Raw genomic sequence first — 26094 nt, 5'->3', positions numbered from 1 at the left:
GCTTAAACAAATGCATTTTGGAGCCCTTCTCAAAGTGAGAATAAAATAAGAAAGACATATCCGTCAAATTTTTTAGCACACGCCTTTCAAGGGTAGGCGTTTCTTGGATTGCTCAAAGTACAAGCTTAATCCTTGAAAGATTTAAAAAAGCAGTCACCTTGTTCGATTTAGAATCCCAGTTGAATTTAGACGGCAGAACCTTTCCTACCCATGTATGCTCCTGCACTTAAGAGAACAGCTCAGGAAAAAAAACACCTAAGAATTAAAACACAACCCCCAAAAAACAATGCAAACTGAGGTGAGTCACTGTGCAATAAAGCTTTCTGAATGGCACGTAGTTCTACTAAAAGACCACCATTCTTATCCACGCCAGCAAAATACAACTGAGTTCGACACTGTCCCCCATGACATCATTGTCTCTAAATTGGAGAGACATCAATTTGATAGGTGGACCACTTGGTGGATAAAGAACTGGCTGGATGGCTACATGCAAAGAGTTGCGGTCAACGGCTCAATGTCCAGCTGGAGACCAGTAATGAGTGGTGTCCATCAGGGATTGGTGTTGGGACCGGTCTTGTTCAACATCTTTGTCGGTGACGTGGACAGTGGGATTGAGTGCACTCTCCGCAATTCTACCTATGACACCAAGCTGTGTGGTTTGCTTGACGCGCTGGAGGGAAGGAATGCCATCCAGAGGGACCCTGACACGCTTGTGAGGTGGGCTGATGCCAACCTTATGAATTTTAACCATGACAAGTGCAAGGTCCTACACCTGGGTTGGAGCAATCCCAGGCACAGTTACAGGTTGGGCAGAGAAGAGATTCAGAGCAGCCCTGAGGAGAAGGACTTGGGGGTGCTGGTCAATGAGAAAATGAACATGAGCCAGCAGTGTGTGCTTACAGCCCAGAAAGCCAACTGTATCCTGGGCTGCATCAAAAGGAGAGTGACCAGCAGGTCGAAGAAGGTGATCCTGCCCCTCTGCTCTCGTGAGACCTTACTTGGAGTATTGTGTGCAGTTCTGGTGTCCTCAACATAAAAAGGACATGGAGCTGTCGGAACAAGTCCAGAGGAGGGCCACGAGGATGATCAGGGGACTGAAGCACCTCCCATACGAAGACAGGCTAAGAAAGTTGGGGCTGTTCAGCCTGGAGAAGAGAAGGCTGCGTGCAGACCTCATAGCAGCCTTCCAGTATCTTAAGGGGGCTTATAAGGATGCTGGGGAGGGACACTTCATTAGGGACTGTAGTGACAGCACAAGGGGTAATGGGTTAAAACTTAAATATGGGAAGCTTAGATTGGATATAAGGAAGTTCTTTACTGTAAGGGAGGTGAGGCACTGGAATGGGTTGCCCAAGGAAGCTGTGAATGCTCCGTCCCCGGTGGTGTTCAAGGCCAGGCTGGACAGAGCCTAGGGTGACACAGTTTAGCATGAGGTGTCCCTGCCGATGGCAGGGGGGCTGGAACTAGATGATCTTAAGGTCCTTTCCAACCCTAACTATTTTATGATTCTACGTTCATTTATGCTTTACAACAACAGTGAGGGTTCTCTTTAGGTCAGATTTCCAGTTGCCAGGGTGCTTCTTACTGAAAAAGTTTCCACTTAGAATTCTGTATTTGAACCACCATGCTAAAGCTGTTCTATGATTACAGAATCACAGAATCCCAAGGGTTGGAAGGGACCTCAGAAGATCATCTAGTCCAAACCCCCTGCAAGAGCAGGGTAACCTAGAGTACATCACACAGGAACTTGTCCAGGCGGGCCTTGAATATCTCCAATGTAGGAGACTCCACAAACCCCCCTGGGCAACCTGTTCCAGTGCTGTCACTCTCACAGTAAAGAAGTTTTTCCCGATGTTCACATGGAACCTCCTATGCTCCAGTTTACACCCACTGCCTCTTGTCCTGTCACTGGACATCACTGAAAAAAAACCTAGCTCCATCATCCTGACACTCACCCTTTACATATTTGTAAACACTGATGAGGTCACCCCTCAGTTTCCTCTTCTCCAAGCTAAAGAGACCCAGCTCCTTCAGCCTCTCCTCATAAGGGAGATGTTCCACTCCCTTAATCATCTTTGTGGCTCTGTGCTGGACTCTTTCAAGCAGTTCCCTGTCCTTCTTGAACTGAGGGACCCAGAACTGGACATAATATTCCAGATGTGGCCCCACCAAGGCAGAGCAGAGGGGGAGGAGAACCTCTCTTGACCTACTAACCACACCCTTTCTAATGCACCCTAGGATGCCACTGGCCTTCTTGGCCACAGGGGCACATTGCTGGCTCATGGTCATCCTCCTGTCTACCAGCACCCCCAGGTCCCTTTCCCCTTCACTACTTTCCAGCAGGTCAACCTTACTCAGTGAATTTTGCTTTTGATCAGCTAAAAGTAAGTAACTGAATTCCATTATTTAACTTCTAGCAAGCTTTTGAATATCTAATACTATTTACTACAGAAATTCTATTTTGGTTCCCCCACCACTTTTTACTGACACTGGTACATTTTTGTTTTACATTACATAATATATAGTGGTGGAAAAACAAGAGAACTATTAGGCTGCACACAACTTTAGACATCCATTTATTTCACAATGCCCAGGAGCGGAGAGGCAGATCATGGGGGACTTGCAGTGCGCAACTCAACCTATTTTTGTTACAGGACTTCTAACTATGTATTAATCGGCAGTACCGCTACATTAATAGTAACATATTTCAGCAAAGAATTTATGGAATAATGCTAACAAGATTTGTTTTCTACAGTTTGCTTTTTGTGGGTGAAGCTCCCTGAAAGTAATTTTTAAGTACTTGTAAATTTTCACATTTGATGGTAGAGGCAAGCCCTCAAATAGCCAAAGCAGTCGTGAACATAAAGTCTTCCAGAAAGTAACTGCATAATTCTCCTGCTTGAACAAATAACAGTGTCTTCTCAGGGAAAATAACATACAATTTTTGTCCAAATAGCACTTCACTATTACAGTAACAACCACTTAAATACAACAAATAAGGGTAGTTGTACAGCATTTTGTATATAGGCAGACAAACAAATAACCCAAGTTACCTTTCAAAAAATTCTTTTATGAGATTGAGAGGAAAAGTCCCAAAGATTGTTTCGAAGGCTCTATTTTTTCTAAACATTGAACTATTTACAAGCACAATGCAAACAGAAAGAATTTGACTGTGAAAAATGACTAGTAAAGCCACTTAAATTCAGGAGTTTCATGAGAATGATTTTAGTATTTTCCATTAAAAAAAAACACACATGCAAACTGCAGAAACGTTTGAAAGGGACAGATTTTAAGACTATTTTTTACACTTTATTGACATTTGAAATGCAAATCTTGTCTGTCCTGGAATATTGCCTGTCCAGTAAACAACTAGCTGAAAAAAAGATGCCTTGAAACCTTCAAAACAAAACTGTTAAATGAGGAAGAGAATTTTAATTCAATTATTTTAAACTCTGATCACTATCTACTTACCTTCAATTAATAAATATTTTTATAGAAACTTTTTTATTTTGCTCAGATAAAACAAACAAGAAAAACCTGAGAAGGGGGAAGCACTCCTAAATAACAATAAAAATAAAATCACTATATTGAAAAATATTTACAAGCTATCTTCATCAGTGTTACAGTGCTTACTTGAAGATTTCCACTACTACCAAAAGGCTTTTTAGCATGACATATATTATGCCTATTGGTATTGCCTGCATACCTACCAGTAACACGACTGACACCCCACATTTAAATAGAAATAAAAAATACATATAGCACATTTTCCTTATCAGCTTGCAACAGTGAAAAAAACCCTTCACCATAGTCACATCAATGTGTGATGTTACAGCAGGTGAGATGTAATAATAAATAGACTTGAAAGGAATTAAGGAGCCTGGAACTGATCTGTAGTGAGTATATGCACAAAACTCGGATTCAGTTAATAAATACAATCTTCACTGTGTCTGCCCACCTCAAAAATCTACAATAAAAAATGATTCAGGTATATGCTATGATTGAAATTAAACAGGTACATTTTTTTAAGCAACTTCATACTCAGCATTCTGTAAACAGAGAGTAGTAAAAGAAGATTTCCCTTTGCTAATGAATTTTATTCCATTCACGCTCATCATCCGAGCATTATTGTAAACCACCATGCAAATACCAGTCTGACAGCAAGTTTTCAAAAAGCAAACACTTTTCGACACTGTTATTAAGCTTTTGGCAAGCCTATGTAAAATATCAACTCGACCATGGAAAATTGTAAGCAGTTGGAACCTCTGTTAAGTTAATTCAGAAGCAGAATCACAGAATAGCTTGGGTTGGAAAGGACATTAGGATTATCTAGTTCCAACCCCCCTGCCATAGGCAGGTATGCCTCACACTAGACCATATTGCCCAAGGCCCTGTCCAGCCTGGCCTTGAGCACTGCCAGGGATGGAGCATTTACCACTTCTTTGGGCAACTGTAAAAAGTAAACTGAAGTAAAGCCTTTTTATCTGAATGTTAGGTCAGATTTATCCTTTGATAATACAGAAAATTTTGTAGTGGAAATGTAAGTCTAAAATACAAAAACAGTATAGAAAGCCCTCTCAGCCTCAGAAAACAAACAGGCGCCAGTCTTCAGAAGACAAACATACAAAGACAGGAACTGGTGACTTGATAATAGATTTAAAATTTTCAGTTTATGTTTCCTACAGTACACTTACAAACATGAAAATTCATACATTGCAAGTTACTTCACTAAACAAAATTATGTTTGGTCAGTCTGTACAAGTTTTACTTTCTTCCCTTCTGTAGGTTTTCCAACACTTACATTCACTTATATTTTCTTCAAACATAAATACCAACCAGCAGAATAAAACTCACCTCTTCCTAAGACACAAATAGCCATTAAATTTGATGAATAATAAGTAGAATGGAACTTCAATAGTTCTTGTCTTACATCTATTCCTTCTTTGGTTGGTCTAGTTTCCAGAGTGAGTTTGTTCCCTGGAATTTAAAAAGAAGTTAACTACATTTGATGTTTATGAATTTACAAATGAAAAATATAAATTAGTAAGTCTGCTTTCCTCCAAGTGGATAGTAATTCGAAAAACAAACAACAACAAACCATGTATAATAAGTAAGCTGGATCAGTGCTGTCTCAGCACATCAGAGACAATGAATACTTCCACTCTCAATCTGCACATTCCTAAGGAACCAAAGATGGTTTAGTCTCCCAAATTAATCATTTTAATTTAAATAAGTTACTTCAAAGCAAGTAAGCCCAGGCTCTAATTCAGAGGTTTTTAATTTAGTACATTTGCAGGAGGTTTTTGCTCCAATATACACACTCCTATCATAGGAATCACTGTGTGAAATTACTTGTAGCACTGTGTGACACAAATTATAGCCTAGTATATTAAATTAAATATATAATTACTAATTTACAAATATTATTTGTAAATTCTGACTGTTCAGCTTCTGCTTCAAAAACAGCTGAGCTGTTGCTGCAGTAGGGGAATAGGACTAGAGAGGAAGAAAACTACAACTCCTCCTGAATAAGCCCAAAAGCAGGAGATACTGAACTTTCTCTGTTAAATTACTGTCCTGTTAATTAGTGCAATTTTTACATCAAGATTTCAACAATTTATTCTAAGGACATGCTCCATATTTATAATCAAAACAGAACTCATGTTTAGTACAGGTTAAGAAGAAAGAGTCTACACTGGATTTTAATCGACTCCACTTCTCACAACTACATGGGCACACAAAATGGTCATCAGAATCTACAGATCAGATGTGCAAATACTCTATTTGTTAACTCTGTGATCAGTAACCCCCTTAAGCCACAACCAGACCAGACACAGAAGAGAGCAAGGGATGTGGAAGAAGAATAAGGCAAGAAAGTGTAGCAGAAAAGTTGACTTATGTACATACAGGAAAAAACCAGCAAGAGATAGAGAAGACATAGACCATGTCTGCCATGCATATATGCCTGGTGCACAAATCCTACAATCACAGATGTAAGTGAATACAAATCAATGAGGCAAAATGAGCTACATAAATAATATATGACAAGTATATTGTCCAGATGTTTGGTGATTAGATACAAGTCTAATTGGAATTGCAACAGTCAACAAAACATCATGAAGAGACTGCCTGAAGCAATATATTCCTTTAATTTTCAAAGTTCACATATACGGAAAAAGCAAGGATTCTTAATTACACCTAAAAAGCATAATTAGGGTATTATGTTTAAAATATTTTTGTCTGTATTCCTCACTATCTGCAGACAAATGAAACGTAGGTTTTCTTACCCACAGATCAACACATAGGTTAAAACAAAACAGAATAAAATACAACAAAAATAAGCTAAAGCTTTAGCTCAGAAACTGCGCTGTTACAATACTGGAGTACATTAAGAGGCAAGAGGCTTGTAGATGTAAGAAAATGGACTCTAGACAATGCAAAAGTACCTAGGAAAGTACTTGACACTGGTGAAGGTATTGACAGAGAAGAATTACCATCATAGGCATCAATTCAGGGAGATGGATGAAGGGTATGTGGGACAAACCGCACATCCTAACAAGAAAACTAGAAGATTAAGGTGAATTTGTTTCTCTGGACAGACAAAGAGTAATAGAAGGTTTGCTGGAAAACAGGCTGCTACGAGGAGTGACCTGAAGCATCAAATGAAGTCATTCCTGTATTCTGCTAGACTAACAACATTTCAACTGGTCAAAAGGGAACAGTAAGAAGGATGCCAACTGCACTTGCCCTGAAAACCCTACCACAGCTGTCATCTCTAAGTAAATAAAAACCATCAAAGCTGGGCTCTACATCTGCAAAGTCAGGTCTACAGGAAGGCTACATGCTATAATTTAATTTCAGAATCAAATGTAAGAAGAGGTGGGTATGACTACTGCTACTGAATTTGAGCATGTCAGGTATTCTCCCCGTGAAAACATTTCACTTGTATCAGCTATAAAACCTTTAATTGCAGAAAAACATTCTGCAACTTTCACTTGCATTTTCTGAGTGCTATAGAAAAATTAAATAATCTCTTCTGTAGCAGAGATTACAGAATGTACATCAGATGCTTGCCTGCCCAAATTTTCAAATTTACCTGTTTGGAGAATGTAGTTACAGTTTCCCAATTTCAGAGAGCCTGTCTCTCTTGGTGAACAGAGCAAACATGCTCCTGTAGCAGCTGGCTACCAGCTCCTCAACTATGACCTACATCAACAAGTGCAAAAATTCTTTCTTGAGACAGAGGAAGAAACTAACTCTTTCAGCCCATTATTTGCCCTTTCATCATCCTACTGTACCAAATATTTTCATCAACTATTCATTCAGCAAACCAACCCAGCCACAAAATGCATTCATACTCAAGGATCAAACAGTGCAGTGCATGAATTAATAGCCCTGTCACTTTGATAGCTTCAAAACCAAATTCACGTAGAAAATAACTTTGATTAAAAATTAAAAATAAAAAACTGAACTTCTGCCAAAGCACTGAACTTTTGTGGTTTTGACCATAAATACAGCATCTTACTTTAATGCTTTTTAAATTGAGGTTTTTGGGTGTTTAAATTGTTACTAAGCATTCTGTAAATAATAAAGCCAGAAAAAAAACTTACAACCATAAGATCAGGATTTGTCCAAGACCTTTTTATCTATCCACCTACTACTGTTGTGTTCTGTGCTTAAGATTTTGAGTTTTATGTCCTTACTAGTAATTTTTACATTAACTTGCTCATCTTTCCAATTTGACCTAGCCACTGTCATGTGGTCCTAACGCAATACTAGCTAGCAAAACCAGCATGTGACTAACAACAATTTAAACACAGTTCATTCACTTTGTTATGTACAAAGACTTAACAGCACCGAATTATGACAAATCCAGTCATAGGAAAACAGCATTCACTACAGTAATTATCAGAATCATAACGGATGCTTCATCACTGTACTGCAAGTCTTTAATCACTCTGTTTCTTATGTTTTTGTCTAGCTCTCTTTGGTCTACGATGTGGAAAATATGATAAAGCACCATAATAAACTTGTATAGGAAGGGGGAAGAAGGCAACTGTTTCAGTCTGTCTTTAACAATCTTTTATAAACAATGCTACTGTGTGTTACACAGAACTCCAATGGATGGATAATTATACTCTGACAAACCTGTTCCAAATTTACTGAAGGGATGATTGGGATTTCCAGTAGCCTTCTCTAATTGGAACAACCTCCAGGCATCATTCATCAGGTTCTTCTCATGCTCAGAATCAACAGCATTCACTTCCCTGTCTTTGCAGCTTTCATCAAACAAAGGGCACAGGAAAAACTGGGCAAATCTAAACAGAAAATTTTAAATTAAAGGCAAGAGTAGTGCACATAAACAGTAACAGAAAACTATGAAGTTTATGTACCTCCTGTAAACAAACTATTATTTCTGTAATGCAAAAGTTATAAATTATGTAACAGTTCTGACATTGATTCACAAATTGTATTTCTCAGTTTATTTATAAATGCAGACAACAATATATTCATCATATAAGGTACTATGACGATCAAGGAGCTTACATCATAATCAATACACTGAACATTTCTAGTGTTTTGAAGTTTAGCTGCAAAAGACTCTTTTAATCTCACAAATCAAGTCAGTCTAGTCAGACATCAGGGGAAAATCCAAAGGGGAAAAAAACCACTTTTACCTCACTGACTACACATCTTTCAATTTCTGTCCCCTCCCACAAAAGGCAGAGATTTCAGTGAGTTCCCTTTACTAAAGGCATCCTAATGTATTTCTAGACTTCATCCTTCTTTTGCTATCAATGAAATAAGGATCCTATAGGAAGCACAGTATTTGATTATACAGTCAGAGTATTTGCACAATGCAGAAGCTCACAATCATATTCTGTCTCCCATATGGATTGAAATATGAATATTGCCAAAAACATTCAGTGTGAACACAAACTTTGAACTTCAAAAATACTGCCTCAGCAAAGAACTATGCTAGCTGAAAAAACCTGAGCAAAACTTTTGTACTGAAAAATATCTGGTATCAGTTTTAACAAAAGATAGCACCCTCAAACATTTCTTTAATAACATAACAAAAAAAAAAAAAACCCACAAAATTTTACACAATTTCAAAGTACACCCATATCACAAAAATCTATTTACCTGTCTAGTGCACCTTCCAGATGTTCATGTGATACATCAAAGTAATAGTTGGTATGTTCTCCACTTGTGAAAGCATTTGAGCTCCCGGCATGCTCACTAAGAAATTGGCTATACTCATTCTCTTTTGGATATTTCTTGGTTCCCAGGAACAACATATGCTCACAAAAGTGACTAAGCCCAGCAATGTTGGGGGGATCAGACAAGGATCCTGCAGGAGGAAAAACTCCATTTAACCATTCAGAAAGTAATATTAAATTGTTAAGTCTTTCAAAGTGCTTTATATTTACAGTGTGTTGCCTCAGGCAATTATACCAGTTCTGTGAATGTAAGCAGACACTTGTGCAGCTACAGTCAACTAAATTCAATCCTAAAAATAAAATAAAATAAAGGCTTAGTAACTGAACCAATTAATGTCGCAAATTGCCTCTCCAAATCAGCCTGTACTGACTTACAGAGACAATTTTTCTGTTGAAGTCTATGACTCATAATCGGTAAAGAGCTGGCAGATCAGTGTTCTGACTTCTATACCTTGACTTTAATAATTGCACTGTGTAAAGGGCAGCAATTGACAACCACAATTAAGGAGGTATTTATCCTGTGGTTTATAGGATGACTGATAACCTGTAATTGCCTGAACGCAAGCAGCTACTGAGGACCAGCTAGTAATTATAAAGGAGGATGGATTAAAAGACAATAATGATGTGCAAGAATGGAAGCCAGAAATGTGGAAGTTAGAGTGACCTGCTTTGGAGTATGCAATGATGTGCAATGGGAAAAATGAAGGCAACAGATACATCTCTTTCAGTACATGTACAGGAACTGGATGCTGCAGTTGGCTATTACTGTCATAGTACCTAACAAAATCACATTTGGCATCCTCTGAGTGAGATAATGACTTGTGACAGCTATTTCCATAATAAAAAAGGCCAGAAATTTTCAAAGCTGCTCTACTATTTCTGTCCAAACACCAACGGCAGCCAGAATTCCCAACTACAAACATAGCAAGAGGATCCTTATGTAATGTGTGTGCCCATCATACTTTCCAAGCAACTGAGAAACTACACAAGCTTGAGAAATACCTCAGATCTAAGACAGGCTTCCATTGTTCCAAAGAATCAAAGTAACTACCTTCCCTTCTATTTCCAGTGTTTCTATTTGCACACCTAAGCATCACTGGAGTTAGGGAGTGCCCTTCCAACTCTTCCAGCACTACAGCATTTTCTCACCTCTACACATCAACAACTTAACATGAAAGAAAAAGAAAAAAAAAGTCTGACATAACAGATGGAGCTGTCTGAAATAATTGCACTCACACCCGCCCCTTTTCTGCTTACAAAAGATCTTTCATAACATGAAACTTAATGGTTAAAAGAAGTCTTTCTATTGACTGAGCTACACTTGAGTAAACAGAAAGTACAGTAAGAGTACTTAATTAACTCTAATAATTTTCAACTTTATGTGTCAAAGAATTAAACAAACTCTAAATGACAATAAAAGGTGAAGCTGCCAACTGAATACCATGCCTGCCAGTTTATTTGCAATTAAGATACCAAAACTTGAAGCAATTTTATTAATGACATAATGAACACAACATGCATTAAATACCTATGTGTACATCAAGTGCTGCTGAAGATTTATCTGTTGTGGGGTCACTAATGAGAAGAGCTTTAATGCCATTTGCCAATTCCAGTCCACGATATTCTCGTTTATCCTCAGGTGATTTGATAATTTCATTTGTTATTCTCTTAATAGCTGGATTGTTCATTTTGTTGTTTGTCTCTGTCTGAAACCTGGAAGAAAGCAGAACAAATGTCACTATTTTTACATGGGCCCTGGTAATATTTTAATATTATGATAAAGAATTCTGGGCAATACTGACACCAAGAAATTGAGTTCTGAACAAAACTCATAGAACTGGACTAAAAGTTTAGTTCAGATCCCGAAAGATATTGGTGTTAGAACAAAAACACAAAACACCAAACCAAAAACCAAGCAACATTATACATTTGTAGATCATGCAACTAATGTTTCAAGTTTCATACTAACAGTAATTTAAGAAAGTAAAGAAATATTATCCCCTTATTCAACTATGATAAAAACTAAATTAAATGAAGCATACACGGCTCTCTCAGGTGTACTTTCAAGGCTTCAGAAAAGTACTTAATGTGTCTGAATTGGTGGTTATGTTATAAATGTTGTAACTTTGTAACTGTCAGATAAACAAAATTTTAGTAAACCACTGGATTGGTACACTCCAGCATGAAAGGGTGCACCATTTGCCATAAAAATACAAACACGCTGTAATGTTGCCCTGATAAGCAGGAACAGATTCACATGTTTGAACTTCTATTAGTTTAACAGACATAATATGAGACATGCTTCTTTAATGGCATAATTTTGAAATCCTAAGAAACTAAGTGTGAATCTGAAATTATAAACTCTGGTTATTCACTTTTTTTAAATGCCAAGTGAAAAGGTGAGCCATTCAGATTTGGATACTTAGGAAGCTTGAGAAGAACCACTTGGCTGAAAAAAAACAAACAAGCAAGCAAATAAAAAACAACCACACCAACACACACACACGGGGGGGGGGGGGGGGCAACGACGACAACCACAAAGACACACACATACAAAAATACAAGCAAATCCCAGAAACAGGAAATCAAAGAACTACGCTCTAAGCCAACCATGTGGTTTATTCCAGCATGTAAGAGCTACTGAATTCTAACCCTGTTTTCTCAGAAGGGTATTAGAACAGAGCCTGTTATGTGGTACCAGCCAAACGCAAATCTTTTCCTGTGGTGAAATGTTGCTTGCCAAGTAACTTACTGCATAAGCTTTGTTAGTCACTGCTGAACTAATTTCTCTTACAAAGAAAACCAGATCTGAGTGTAATTCTACCACAACACAGACAGAGGCATGAGAAATTCTCCATGGTCTTGTTGGTATCTCATAGATAACAAGAAGTTGTACAGTATTTACTTTTCCATTTTCAGGTTGTACAGTTCAAGGAACTTTACCCAAGTTTTAAGACCACATGAGATGTGGAACATGAAGGACTGCACAGACCACAATATACTTTCTGTTTCAGATCTTCAGTCATAACATTTTAACTAATTCTCTAGCTAGCAAACCAACTGCACACTCAGTGTTATAGGGTAACAAAAAACTTTGTTTGGAAAAGAAAAAACTGTTTACATATTTTATTTACAGCTTAAAAGTAAAAATTAAAATGGGAGTCAGTTAATAAAATCTCCTTCCTAAAATTCTCTATCATTCTCAAAACAGGAAGCAGTTCTGAGAGCTCCTGTCCCTCTGGATTATCTCCTTTCCATTTATTCATGTGATTCTACAGTAAAAACAACAGCCAACTTGAAGTCAGCAGATGCAGAATCATCAGTGTTGCTGTTATATATTACAAAGAGACTAATAAAGAGCCCATTATTAAGAGCATGTTAAGGACAAAAAGTTTATGAACATAATGTCTACAGCAGAATCAGTGAAAAACAGTGTTTCACATACAGAAAAATAAGATTTTATCTGTAGCAGAGTGAAAGTTTGTGTAAGACTGTATTTATGTCTGAGGAAGAAAATGCAAAGTGGAGAAGATATTATTGTGAAAAAAAAAGCAGTAAAGTAAGCATTAGATCTTTGAATGCTTTTCAAATAAGTAAAAAAACCCCAAAAATTTACTTTGGAACTTTTAGATAGACTTAAGTTCTAACATGAAAGAAATAATAATGAAAGAAAATCAAAATTACAAGCAGGAATTCTAATCCAAATAAAAAAAAAAACAACAAAGAAACAAAATACAGAAGTGCTGAACACAGAAAGCATTGATGAATAATCAGAATTTGAGTGTCTCTAAGCAAGTAACTTTAATGTGCAATTCAATGGATTTTAGAAGGAACATGGTTCTCACACTCTGAACTACCTTTAAAAAACCAGTGCAATCAAATGTAACCACTAAACAGTAACCAAAATGCTAAATTTTAATGTAAATATCTACACTCTCATTTAAACCTGTTATTTATCCACTAGTTTAACCTTGTACTTAGGCTAAGCCTGCCTGGAGCACCTATAGACTTTCTTCCTCTGGAAAAATGCAGAAACCATTCAAAACCGAAGGATACTCCAAGTACAGCAACATCTCCATTTCTCTGCATCAACAGCACTGATATAATCCATGCCTATGATTTTAAAGATGCCTCCTCGTTCAAAGTCGAAATACTCTACTAAACTTAAGATACTGCGTAAAATTTATTTAGAGAGACTAGATACCACTTCTCATAGATGAAAATCAGTAACTAAAGTGTTCTTAACTGCATTTCACTTGCATACAATTCTACTGGATTGACAAATAAAAGTATGCAGGATACCAAGGAGGGCTCAACCTCCTGACTTCACTTAAGGAAGGAGCACCTCGTTAAGATACTAGCTGATTATTATAAGATGCATATATACTATAAATTTCTCAAGGTGTTGGGGTTTCTTTAAATAACAATTTCCTCATCCTCTCGTATCTCTTTGTTATTTCTACACCACATCATTAAGTCACAGAACTTTACTGTTTGTTCAGATGACTCATCTTTCCAATGTGATTCATCAAATTACACAGCTTCTATGAAATCTTATGAGATTTCAATTGATGTCTTGTGAAGCTGTACACCTCCATTTCATTATCATTCCCTACTTCTGCCTCCTTCATAGGCTACCTCCAGCTGGCAGTCAAATTTCAGTACAGCAAAAAACCTATAATTTTCAGAAAGGTCAAAACCGGTTATTAAGCTTTCATACCAAGGACTTAAACATGTGTCTCTATCTTCATTGCTATTTCAATGGGCATTGTGAATACAACCTTCTCGTCAATTTCAAATGGACTTGCATGCTTAGCTCACAATTATTTCCCTTCTAAACTGCAGTACCAGACAACTCATATCAAAGCAAAAGCAGATCAACTATGAAATATTCCTGAAGGGCAATGTGTCAAAAGAACAAAACCAACACCTTCCTGCTCAAGTGCCATTCCTCCTGGTGCTGTGTTTCTACAATACAATAGCTAGAGAAGAAAATGTCGCTTATTTACACTGTGATTTTTTCTTAAGGAGTAAATTGTAAGATATAATATTGTACATACAACTGCTTTTACATGCAACTTCTAAGCTGTCTATGTATAATTGTTTTGTAACAATACCACACTCCATTCTTTCACAAGGATCCTAAAACCCCTACAAACCTTTTTGCCAACAGACTGCTTTTGATCGTAACAAAAAAAAAAATTAATTGAAAGAAAGAATTCTGTATTTCTTGTAGTTTCCTGAAAAATAGCTTAATTCCAGAAGTCATGGTCAGATGCTGTCCTGAAATGTAAGAGCTGTATCTACTTGCTTTGTCATCACAATGAGTATGGGGTGCTGATGGTCAGTAGCATTAAATTAATCCACAAACTAGATTCTATGTTTATTGCAGAGCTAATATCCTAACAAAAAAATGTCATGAGAAGAAATACTGTCCTACTACTTTAACAACACAGAAGAAACAGAGAAAGACCCAGTAAAGCAAAGGAGGCAAGAACAAACACAAAGCATTACTGTGGCACTAGTAATTTTTCCACTGGCTCAAGAATTACAGGTGGCAACATCACAGAGTTAGACAGAAACGGAGAAAAGAACAGGGATGTTGGAACTGAGTGCAGTGTCCCTATTCAGTGACTACGAAATGTTAAGATAATCTTCCTCATCAAAATTACTTCACCTGTATGAGCAAAGTTATCAACTAAAACAGATGCTGAATTATAAACTATAACTACTTGAAATAAATTATATTCTACTCTTTGAGGCCACATTTTTTTTTAATGACTTCCAGTCAGGCAGTCCCTTCGAACCAGCAAGGTTTCACCTGCAAACATATTACAGAGTGGGACTAAGTGATACGTGATTCTGCCTAACTATTTTAATCTTTCAAAGTTATTTCAGGAAACTTACTTTAATTAAAAATTAGCCAGTGTAGTCAAAACTAAGTTCAATGTTTGAACAATTAAAGGACCATATTTGAAAACCAATTAACAGAAACTCCTGAGGGCTGCTTCAACACAAAAATGTAACTAGCTAATAAAAATATGACCCCCAAAGCACAAATGCCAAAGTGCTTTCCTAGATTCTTTTCCCATGACAGACTGCATGTATTTAAGCCAAATGTGGGTACACAGTTCTGAGCCAGATGAATGGCTATAAACACTCATCAGCTTGAAGTAACCAAGATGAATGGCAACAGTTACCATTTTGATCCTTGCTTTAAATTTTTATCAGTTGCCTTAAAATTGGGGTTTGCTTAAAGCTTTTAAGCAACTGAACCCAAATTACTTCTGAGGGTATTACAATGTACTCACTTTAAGCTTACACTTCTGTACACTAGGATCTGAATTGCCCCTCATGTTTAGCAACTCATGTTTCATGTCTTTTGCATATACTTGGTTTGTTACACTATTGCAGTACAACTGTCACCAAAGTTCCAGCAGTGTCTTTGAAACTACACAAAGACCACAGTAATGTTCAATCTCACATTTTGCACCTGTCCCAAGTTCTGTGTTTTATTTATATCCATTTCCTTTTACTTCCTTCCCCATCCACCCCCTCCACTTAATTGCCTACCATTTACCAGGGTGAAGTGAAACCTCTGTTGAGCCAAAACCCTTCCCTGCTCTGCCCTGCAACTGAGCTACCACTGGTTAACTGTGCTCTCTTTATTTACTGATCTATCTTGGTTTACAGTTCTTAGTAACTCACATAACCATTTCTTCAGCTGCAAATGGATGGATTGAAAGAAGCGCTGTGTGCTTCGGCAGGAGGCGCAGTGCTGCAAAATTACCAGCCAGTTTCCTTACCTCTCTTACCAGGAAAACAGCACTGAACTGAGCCCTCTGGAAAAGTCCACGAACTTCTTCATTTGCAAGCTCGTGGCTCTGCAACAATAAAATAAGTCTCCATTTTTCTACAGATCTTCATTCCTGCTCTTCACCTCTTGCAACTGCCTCTCCTCACAACAGCAACAGAATTCAATGGCATTGTGACATCCTTGTATGTGTAACAAGTGACGTCACCGGTAAGTCACCTCCTCTCTTCTTGATTCAGTAGTATACCATAATTAAAAATTATTTTTTAGTCTTAACTATATGCAGTACAAGTCAGAAAAAATGTTTTTACTGAGTTCTGTTACCAAGAATGTAATAGAAAAATGGAGTAGAGAAAGAGTAATCTCAAAAAAAAACCAACAAAATTAAATCAACTCTGGTGACCATTACCATAAAGGCTACTTCGGGAGACTATACATAACTTTTTCAGATTACAGGTTCATCAGTAGACAAACCTAGCAATCTTTCTTTTACACATTTAGAGACTAAACAGTTCACACTACTCAACATCCATAAAGCATCAATCTTCTGTAAATCTACTTGTCACGAAGCTAGAGAATATGTAAGATCCCAACACATTCCTGATGCTGATCTAAATAAATCTGATTGCATACACAGACAGACTGCATAAGTAGATAAACTGCTCAAAATGTTATCATGTTTTATCACTTTCAAACTCCTTAGGAATTCAGCATATTACCCCATACATAATAGCTCCAACTACAAAGGCCCACAATGATTTAATCAGGGCTACCAAGTTATTAAGAACAACTAATCATGCCAAATTAGGCAAGTTTGAAGATGATGAATATTTATAAGGTTTTGTTATGGAGTTTCTTTTGAAGAAATCCTGAAGCTTGCTACAATTAAAGCATTTTCAGAACCTCAGTGTGCTGGTTTTCGCCAAGTCTGTAATTGACTCTGAAAATTCCCTGTTAATGATGGTGTGGCCAGGGCAGAAGCCTGCCTTTCTCTCATTCCCAGAAGGGTCCAGTTTCTACAGCTTCTAGATCACAGCAGTAAAACTTGGCCTGTCACAGCTTCACTGCCAACATGGCAGTAGAAATACTGGTGTTACATGCCAGTGTACAGGAATGATGAGTAGCATTAATGAGACAATATCATGTGTGAACTTGGCCCTGGTAGCTTCATATGTAAGATCAGCCCTCAGCTGAATAACTAGTAAAATAATGCCTGTGGCTCATGTCAGTCCAATGGGATATACACTCAAGATACAAAAATGGTAATTTACTGCCCTGAAACTACATCTCTTTACTTGACCATTCCACAGTTTCCGAAGCACTAGGTAAAGTGTCAAATACAAAGGCAGGATTTTATATAATCTGATTTCACAAACAGCAATAAAGCATATCCAGTTTATAAAAATTTCTAAACTACTTCAGCTTACTTTTCCTATTTCTTCAAAACTTGCCCCAAACAATTAATCAAAACACACCCTCCATGGTAAACAAGTTTTATCCAAGTACATCAGAAATATAAAACAATTAAAATTACTCTTTCCCTAGTGCTTCTTCATTCTTTTTACAAGATTGCTGAAAACAACAAAATTCCAAAAGGGTTTTGAAGCCTTTAATTACATGAAAGATTAGGTCTTTATTAAATATAAGTAAAATTATCTGGTTTTGACCTTTAGACAATACAGGATCTTCAGAATGACTTCACAAATCTGTCATAGTATTTTGGCTTGCATTATTTTCATCAGTCTCAAACTGCATGCTAAGAACAACACTGACAAGACTAGTTTGTGTGTAACAGAACCAGCTGCTTGGAAGTGTATTTTACTTATTTCCTTCAGAAATGTACTCATTAATCCAATTAACTGCTTTATGCATTGAATACTCACAAGCCAGTGGTTCTTATTCTTCCTCCCTCCCTGACGTTTTTCCTCCACCACCCTAGAGCTGCAGGGCTTTGTCCACAACCACAGTGCAGCAGTGGTGTCTAGCACATGGCCCTGCACACACTAGGAAACAAAACTGGATGTTACAGGGAAGACCTCTGTGGTTTATTCTACTGTATTTTGATGTGCATTTTCAACATTTTATCTGCAAGTAGCACATCAGATTGCCCAAGACTCTTTGTAAAGCCAACTCACTTAACACTTTATGCTACCATCTGTTTCTTACCCTCAAAAAGAAAAACTTGCGAGGTCTGAATTAAAAACTTTAGTTATACTGCATAACAAGAAATACACAGAAAGATGAGAGAACTGGCAAGAAAATCTGATCTACCAACAAACACAGAAAGAACTTTAGGATTCTGAATCATGACAACTACTGTAATCCTACATTAAAAGCAATTGCTTATCTAATACTAGCACTTTAATCAACTGACCTATAACAAGCAGCAGTGATGTGTTGCAACAAAGAAAGTCCTGGCTATTTACCTCTTCTGTTTTCTAGTTATTACGATTTTGGAAAATTCTAGCTCTACTGTTAACGCTGTAAGTAAACTCTCAATTCTACAGCATTTTTTTTTCATCTGAATTTTTCAGGCAAGCTATAGTTCTGACTCATTCCAAAACCAAGCTGCAGAAGGTGAGATCTAAACAGAAAGCTACAGTGAAGCAACTTTCAATCAAACTCCATCAAAAATCACCTTATTACATATACACAGTGCTATTTCATATTGTATCAACTTACAGACACCATAAAAACTGAGAACACAAAGATATTCACTGACACACCATGCATATACAAATGCATAACTGGACACAAATCCAATTAAATAAATTCCTCCACAGACATTTATTACTACAAACTTTTTGATTTCTAACTTGTTAAAACTATTATGAGAGAATTCAATACAATAGAATTAATATACCTAAAATACTAACTCAACTTGTGATCTCTCAAATGGTCTGACAGTATTTTTAGTAAATGACATCTACAATAACCTGCAATGACCCCTAGCTAGGAGCCTAATACCTTCCAGTTCAGTGAAGCACTGAAGGTAAAGAACTTTTTTGTCCCTTCCTGCTTTCTTCTTCTAGATCTGACAGGGTAGGGAACTACTTCATGTGCAGAATAAGCTGTATCCTTCACACTCTGATCAAAGTCCCAAAGGTAGGGTTTCATCTAAGGGACTAAGCCGCAGCCTTACAAACGACTGAAGACAGAAAGGGAGCAAAAAACCATGCAAGCATGAACCTTGTAGGGACTTCCTAACTAGAATAGAGGCGATAAGAAGTTCTGAGAAATTATCTTGCTACTTGACATGCAAATGAAGATTAAAAATTCTACAAGAAGGAAAAGGTGAAGCTGAAAAAAGGCTAAGAATAAACGAAATTCAGAAATGGAAACATGGCACATGTAATTAAAGAAAAGGTTATTAATTTTCACATTTGCCATCTTCAAAAATATCATGTGAAAGCGCTACTCCTGCTCTCATACCATTATTGTTTATGAAAACCCTAATTCACAATTAAACAGATGATTAAATCATGGCTGTAGGCAGTATGAAAACACAACAGGCCTACTCACACACGCAAAGTTAAGTCCAAATACTGCATATTTTCACAAGCTTAAAGATAAGTAATCTAGCAAGACAACCTACAGCCCAAGAAAAGCATTAGCTCCAAACATACACTGTGGATCACCCTACAATACCGGAGCATTCGCTGCAATTATGAACAATAACGGTAAATCCGAATTTTGACACACAAGCATTGACAGCATGAATCATCATAACTTCTCCCCCCCCCCCCCGATGTTACTCTTGACATCTCTTGCTTTTGCAGTGTTAAATATAGGGTTTGCTATTAAAATAACAGATACAGTGCTAAAGAAAAAGAAAACTTTGTCTCCTCTACCCAGCTCCCTTCCTGGAAAAACTTTGCCGAGTTGTTACGCAGTTTAGCTTGCCCCTAAAGCGAACCATGCCAAGCCTCCCGCCGCTCCTCCCTCCATCGAGGTTACTTAGTGTCTCCACTGGAACTAGTAACACACACACAAAAACAAGACACACACAGTGCCAGTACTGGACAGTTTGACACATACTGACGAGGCCGGTCCCATCAACCCTGAGTAACTCCCATAGCAGTTTCTTTGCAAAGAATTTAAACTTTTTTTTTTTTTTTTTTACCATTTATGGCTCAGGAAGACATGGCAAGTTAAGCAGCATGCAAATTCCGGGGTCTTTTTGAGGTGGGGGGAGGAGGACAAACATAACAAAGCGAGCCCACCGGGCAGCTGAAGCCGCGCCATAGCCATGAGGCTGATGACCAAGGCTGCTTTGCCAGCCGAGGTGCTACTAGAGGCACACGGGGCACCGGGCTCAGGCAGGGCAGCACAGGACATAGGCCTCCTAGGCACACACGGGCCCGCCGCCCCAACTCCCTCATCACTCCCCCCTGAGCCTCGCGTTTCCGCTGCCCTGGCTGCCCGCAGGCCCCGGGCTGAAGACGCACTCGGGGCAAGGAGGGTACTACCCTGCCCGCGCAAGGTGCCCCGGCCGCGCCGCCACCTCTTACACAACGCAATGGGGGACAGGAGCGGATCTCCGACCTCACAGTGCGGGCACCCGGGGGCCTGCCCCAACTCACCCACTCATCCGTCCCACCCCCCACCAAACACGCACCGTACCCGAGAAAGCTGCGCCGCCGGCACTGAGGGAAAACCTGGGAGGCCGGGACGGCGCAGGGGCGCGCTAAGCCCAGAAGAGCCCGCCTCAGCACAGGAAGCAGCCGCTGCCGCATATCCCGGCCCCGCCGTCAGCGCCCGGCCTCTCACCGCCGCCCGCCCCGGTCCGGCTCCGCTCGCCTCAGCACGCGCCGCTCCTCGGCGCCATCTTCTCCGCCCGCCTCCCCTCGCCGCCTAGCCAATCCCTCCCCGGCGCCCTCGGGGTCCCGTCCGCCCTCCGCGCCCGGCGGGGCCGCCACCACCACGCCGGGCCTAGCGGGGCCTGTACCTGGGGGTGCGAGAGACTGTTCCTGCTGCCGGGAGGGCCGGGGCTGCGGCTGGGGAGGGGGCAGGGGGCCTCTGGGAGGAGGCGGAGGTGGTGGAGGGGGTGGGTGGCTGGGCGGAGAGCCGGGGCGACACTTGTCGCGGCGCGGGGGGGCTGGGGAGTCGCGCCCGGCGGAGGGGGACGGGGCTGCGGCGGGAAGGACAGCGGGGCGACCCCGTTGCTGCTGCTGCTGCTGCCGCCGCCGTCTTCGCGGGGCTGGATTAGCGCCCGCGAAGGAACCGTGTTGCGGCCCGGCGCGGAGGGAGCGGCCCGTCCTCTTCCTGGAAGCCGGCCTCTGCGTTCCTGCCGGCGAAAGCCAAGACAAAAGGTAATTAGGCGCCTCGTAATTTGAGTACAGTGGGTGCGGTGCTGTCCTGAGTAGCAGAGATTTCATATCTCCCCGTGCAGCGGGTGTCAAAGTTTTCCGTCCTCCGGGGAGACAATTTACCTTGTGGGAGCTTTCCTTCGGGAGCCTTCTGTCTGCTGCTCCCCTGCTGCGGGAGGTCTGCGGAATCGCGGCTCCCCCTGCTCCGAGCACGGGGCTGTGCTTTGCAGGATGGGCCTGCGAGGTGGAAATGCTGGATACGGTTGAACTTCTGTTATAACTTCATGTATTTGGCTTTCTGGGGAGCTTTTTTTTTTTTTTTTCTTTTCTTGGTAGATTTCCCTGTGGGAAAGTTGTGGTTGTGGCTGCCTGCTTTAATACCCTTCTTGGAAAAAAAAAAAACCACCAACCAACCAAAGCAAAAAAACACTCCAGAAAACCCCACTGTTTGCAGTTCTAGTAATGTGTTTTCTTCAGATGTATCTATTTTCCTATGTCTTATTTATCAAAGAGAAAGAAAAAAATCTGTACGTGCTACATTTAATGCCTGATTTTAGCTTCCCCACTGCTTGCCTTTATTACAGGTGGTATCTCATAGCTAGAAGCTCCTCCTCCTGTTATAAAAAAGTAAAAAGATGTGGCCTGGTGAGTTAGCAAAGGTTGGTTCTGCATCCACAGGGACTGAAGATGTGTTCGCAGTATTAAACTAGTCAGCTTTGGTCAAATAAGATGTTAGAGAAGTTGCAACACACTACTTCGTATGGTCAACAAAATCTGTCAGGGGATTTGGGTAGGCGTTCAGCTGCTGGTTTCTACTGAGGTCTGCGCTGCTATAAAGATACTCTTACCAGTACCTGCGCTACCCAGTTTAAAACGTCTGTGTCTACATCAAGTACACCCACACTTCAGGCCTCAGTTTAGACACAGAACAGTCTCTCAAGTTACACTAATCATGGTTGGAGCAAGACAGTTGGTAGTTTTCACCTAAATTAACTGTTTGGATTTAGAACTGTGTGGGAGCCTAATTACAACACAATATGTTAACTCCTGTGAAAATTAAGAATAACTTTGGTCCTCATGGGATTCTAGTTTGAGGCGGTCTAGGTTTTTTCCATTTGCTAGTGTATGCAGAAGTGAAGATGAGGCCACAGAGAAAAAGGACAGGAGAAATAGTGAAATCTTAAATCTCTCTGTTGCCATTGCATCAGAGAGGGTAATACCACTGTGTCTGGCAGAAAGCACACTGCCAGGTGAGTGCCTCTTCATGATCTATCTCCTCCCTCCCTGGAGCAATTGGGGATGAAGAGGTGAATTAGAGTTGCTTTCTTAAATTGGTTGTATAGTAGGAATGCTTCTGCCCTTACTGTTAACACAAGTTACTGTTAACACAAGTATGTTCTATCAGTTATTACGTAGGGGTGAAAGCTATAGAAGGATACAGAGTTTCAGGCAGTATATTCCTTTTCAGGTTCTGACAGAGAGTTTGCTAACCTGATGTAGCCATACTTACATATTTAGCTAATGCTGACCTGATGTATGTTTAGCTGCTCTGGTAAATCCTGCCTTTCACTATAGATCTTGCCTAGGGCATACACAGGGGCAATCGTGGGAAAGCAGACTACACCAGCAAACCTGTGGTGGTCTGCTAATAGCATCTGCAGCAAGCACTTCTGCTTCTGTACCTGTGGTGATGAAAGAGCACACTTCCTCATGCAGCTAACGTAACTATTGCAGCAGAGGTTACATCTACTGTACTTTATACCTATTCTATCCCCAGTAAACTTATTTTGTGGGTATTCAATGGCTATTCAATGGCACTGATTGTGTTCTTATAATCTAACCCCTCTCTTGTTTCAGTTTATACTAGAAAAAATTACACTCATCCACTATTTTGGATATTTTCCACATTTTAAAGATATTTTTATCTTTTGATGACACCATCAGCAAAAGTAAAGAAGACTTTCAGTAAAATTCCTTTCTCAATGTAGTCCAGCAACTAAGATTCCTTTCCCGCAAAATTATAACTGTTCATAGACAATTGGTGCTTTCAGTCCTCTCCATCTGTCCTAGTGTTTTCCTAGTGGAAAATGGTGCTGTCCAAACGATCAAATGAACCTAAGTATGATCTAGCATAAGTGTGGAAATTATTCAGGAATTCCCATGAAGAAGCCCTATGGAGTAGCAGTGTGGAGACCCCTCTTCAGGTTATGTGACGTAACAGTACAGTGTAGGGAAACAGATCCTCAAAGCAGGAAGGTTACAAATAATTCAGAACAAAACTGATATTTTATATTCCTCTTGACAGCTAAGAGGCAGCACGTATAGAACTTTTAAGTCTTGATGTGCTTTTAATGGAAGCATATTTTTCCACCTAGCTCAAATTCTGGATTAAATTCAAATTGTAATTGTATATAAAAGGGCTTTGTAGAAAACTGGCCTCAGGCTGAAAAAAAACACATATCTTATGGTTGTTTCCACTCCAAAATAAATAATGGCAATTTCATGACAAGGCACGTATGAAAAAAATATTGTCTGTTGATTGCTCTCAGTTTAGAAATAATGAATGAATTAAATTTTAAAATATTAAAGTCAAAAGATAGTGAGAAGCCAAGGAGACATTTCCTGTTGACTTCAGTGGATATTGTCAAGTCTGTAAGTTTCTAATCTTCCCATTCATTGTTTCTTTTTATGTAAAGGGTGCCATACAGCTACATTCCTTAACTGAAAACAGGTAAATGTGTAGAAAACTATAAGCTTGACTCTAAACTAATACACAAATGTGTATACCCCACTATGTGTGCTGTTAATTTTTTATTATGGTGAATAAAACTATAAATTAATAAAACTGTGTAAAAGTTCTTATGTGTCTGTGTCAGTGATGTGGCATACATGCAGAAAAAGGAGATCGTTTATTCTGTGTAGTTTCCCTGGTTAGTTGAAACTGATTCTGGTTTTAATCATTTTATACATGCATCGAGTCCTTAGTTTTCAACAATAGTTATTGCATTGCATCTTTAATTTTTAACAGTGAAATAGTTATCCTGTTACTTTGAAGGAGAACTCTCTCTTCAGCTGAGAAAATACGAGTACAGCATGTGTGTATAAGTCCTGATTGTCTGACTTTCTGTATGTGGACAACATAGAGGTTATAGTATTACTGGCCAATTAGACAGGCTGTTCAAAGGCTAGAAATTGCTTTATGTTTATCATAAAGTTGTAGGTCATCTCCCCTTTAATATGAATATGCAATTTATCAGTAAATTTTTTCTATGTCACTGATAGTATTAAACTCTCCACCTGTTCAGTACAGCTCATACACTGCGTAGCATGTTGGCAATCAAAACAGGTGTTACTAAGCCTTGAAGAAGTCTCACTCAGACTTATAATTTGTATTAATTATTGTCTTTCCATTATTATAACCTTTCTTAATTCTTAGCTAATTGTGTTTAGGTGTTCAGTGTCAATAGTTTTATTACTGGTTAGGCCTCCATACCTATGATTACCCAGGTCATCTGATATGAATCCTAGGAAAACACTGATTTGTTTTTTTGTTTTAATACCCGCATTGTCTATGAATGTTACTATAATACAGTGACTTCTTCTTGCAGGCTTTAGTGAAAAGTTGTCCTTTTTGATGAGTAAATGGGGATTAGTAACCTCTACTGAAGTCATTACACTGGAAATTGTGTGCATTATTATATAATTTAATTTTCTGTAATTTGTTTCTTTAAAAACAACACAAAACCCCTATATTTGTCACAGATGATGTATGTGCCTTTTTAAAGGTCATTCTCCCCATCACTGTTAGGACTAGCCTAAGTATTTTTGTTTCATTTGTTCTCATATTTATTGCTTGTGAAAAGGTAGCTCCCTATTATTCAGTTTGTGTTTATAGTGTAGTAGTATCTTTAGGCTCTACCTAGTCTGAGAAATGTATGCTATAAATTGACCTTGTAAAACAGAGCTGCATCTATTAAACTGTATGAGTTCTTTGAACTAACCTAATTACCAGAAATACATGTTTTCCATTTACCACAGCTATGGCAAAGGTAGCTATCAGCCAGATTGAACTCCCAATAATTAAATAGATTACTCTTGTTTAAATGCAGGTTTGAACGATCTCTTCTGTGGTTGCGAGAGATATATTTTGAGCAAGATTCTGACTAATGCAAGTTAACGCTTTCATACTAGAAAAGAACAAGCAGAAATGAGAAGAAAAGACCTCTTGTATTCCAGTGCTGCCTTCGTTTTTATGATGCATATGAAGTAGTGTAGAGCAAAAGGTAACTTCAATATATTTGAATACCTACATTTGACCTTTCAGTCTAACAGTAGCCTCTACTCAATTGTCTGTATGAATTATTTTTGCTCTTAGCATTTATGGAATACAAAAAGCAAGTAGAAATAAGGGCAGTTTTGATATGTTTGCAACGGATATTGCTTTTTTCTTAATTTTCCCACTTGGCTAAATCTTGACATAACTGAAAAAACATTGTGATTTTTAGTGTTTCATTAGAGGGAAAAAAAATTTGCATCCAATTAGCACCAAACTCCTTTTGTTTAGAAAGTTAAGCTCTAGGACTATTCAAAAATACAGGTCCTTGGTTGTCTGTGCATATTAAGTGTTTTGTTACAAATGTTTTCTACAGAATCACTGCCTTATTTCTGGGTTTGAGGCCAACTTAAAAATTATGTTGAAGGGCAGTAATGCATCTGGCAGTTATTATCTTCTGAGTGTCTGTCCTTG

The 26094-nt window shown here is 38.9% G+C and overlaps 1 protein-coding gene across 2 annotated transcripts in view; it reads right to left on the bottom strand.

Moving 5' to 3' along the window:
* The window catches only part of IDE (insulin degrading enzyme), a 68432-nt gene extending 47532 nt beyond the window's left edge, over nucleotides 1–20900 (bottom strand). For both annotated transcript variants that reach the window (XM_061349024.1, XM_061349025.1), the window contains exons 1-5: nucleotides 20662–20900; nucleotides 10753–10937; nucleotides 9148–9355; nucleotides 8149–8318; nucleotides 4855–4977 (exon numbers count right to left, since the gene is read on the bottom strand). In XM_061349024.1, the coding sequence (XP_061205008.1) occupies nucleotides 4855–4977; nucleotides 8149–8318; nucleotides 9148–9355; nucleotides 10753–10937; nucleotides 20662–20774 (799 nt within the window). In that variant the 5' untranslated portion in view covers nucleotides 20775–20900. The remainder of the gene's footprint in view (nucleotides 1–4854; nucleotides 4978–8148; nucleotides 8319–9147; nucleotides 9356–10752; nucleotides 10938–20661) is intronic.
* Between the last annotated feature and the right edge of the window lie 5194 nt (nucleotides 20901–26094).

The sequence above is a fragment of the Neopsephotus bourkii genome, unplaced genomic scaffold (assembly GCF_033783945.1).
Source record: "Neopsephotus bourkii isolate Nb327-2 ecotype Australia unplaced genomic scaffold, CSIRO-AGI_Nbou_v1 NB_379, whole genome shotgun sequence".
Classification (NCBI taxonomy): Eukaryota; Metazoa; Chordata; class Aves; order Psittaciformes; family Psittacidae; genus Neopsephotus; species Neopsephotus bourkii.
The sequence above is the reverse complement of the archived record's forward strand: the minus strand, read 5'-3'. Positions and strand labels throughout refer to the sequence as shown.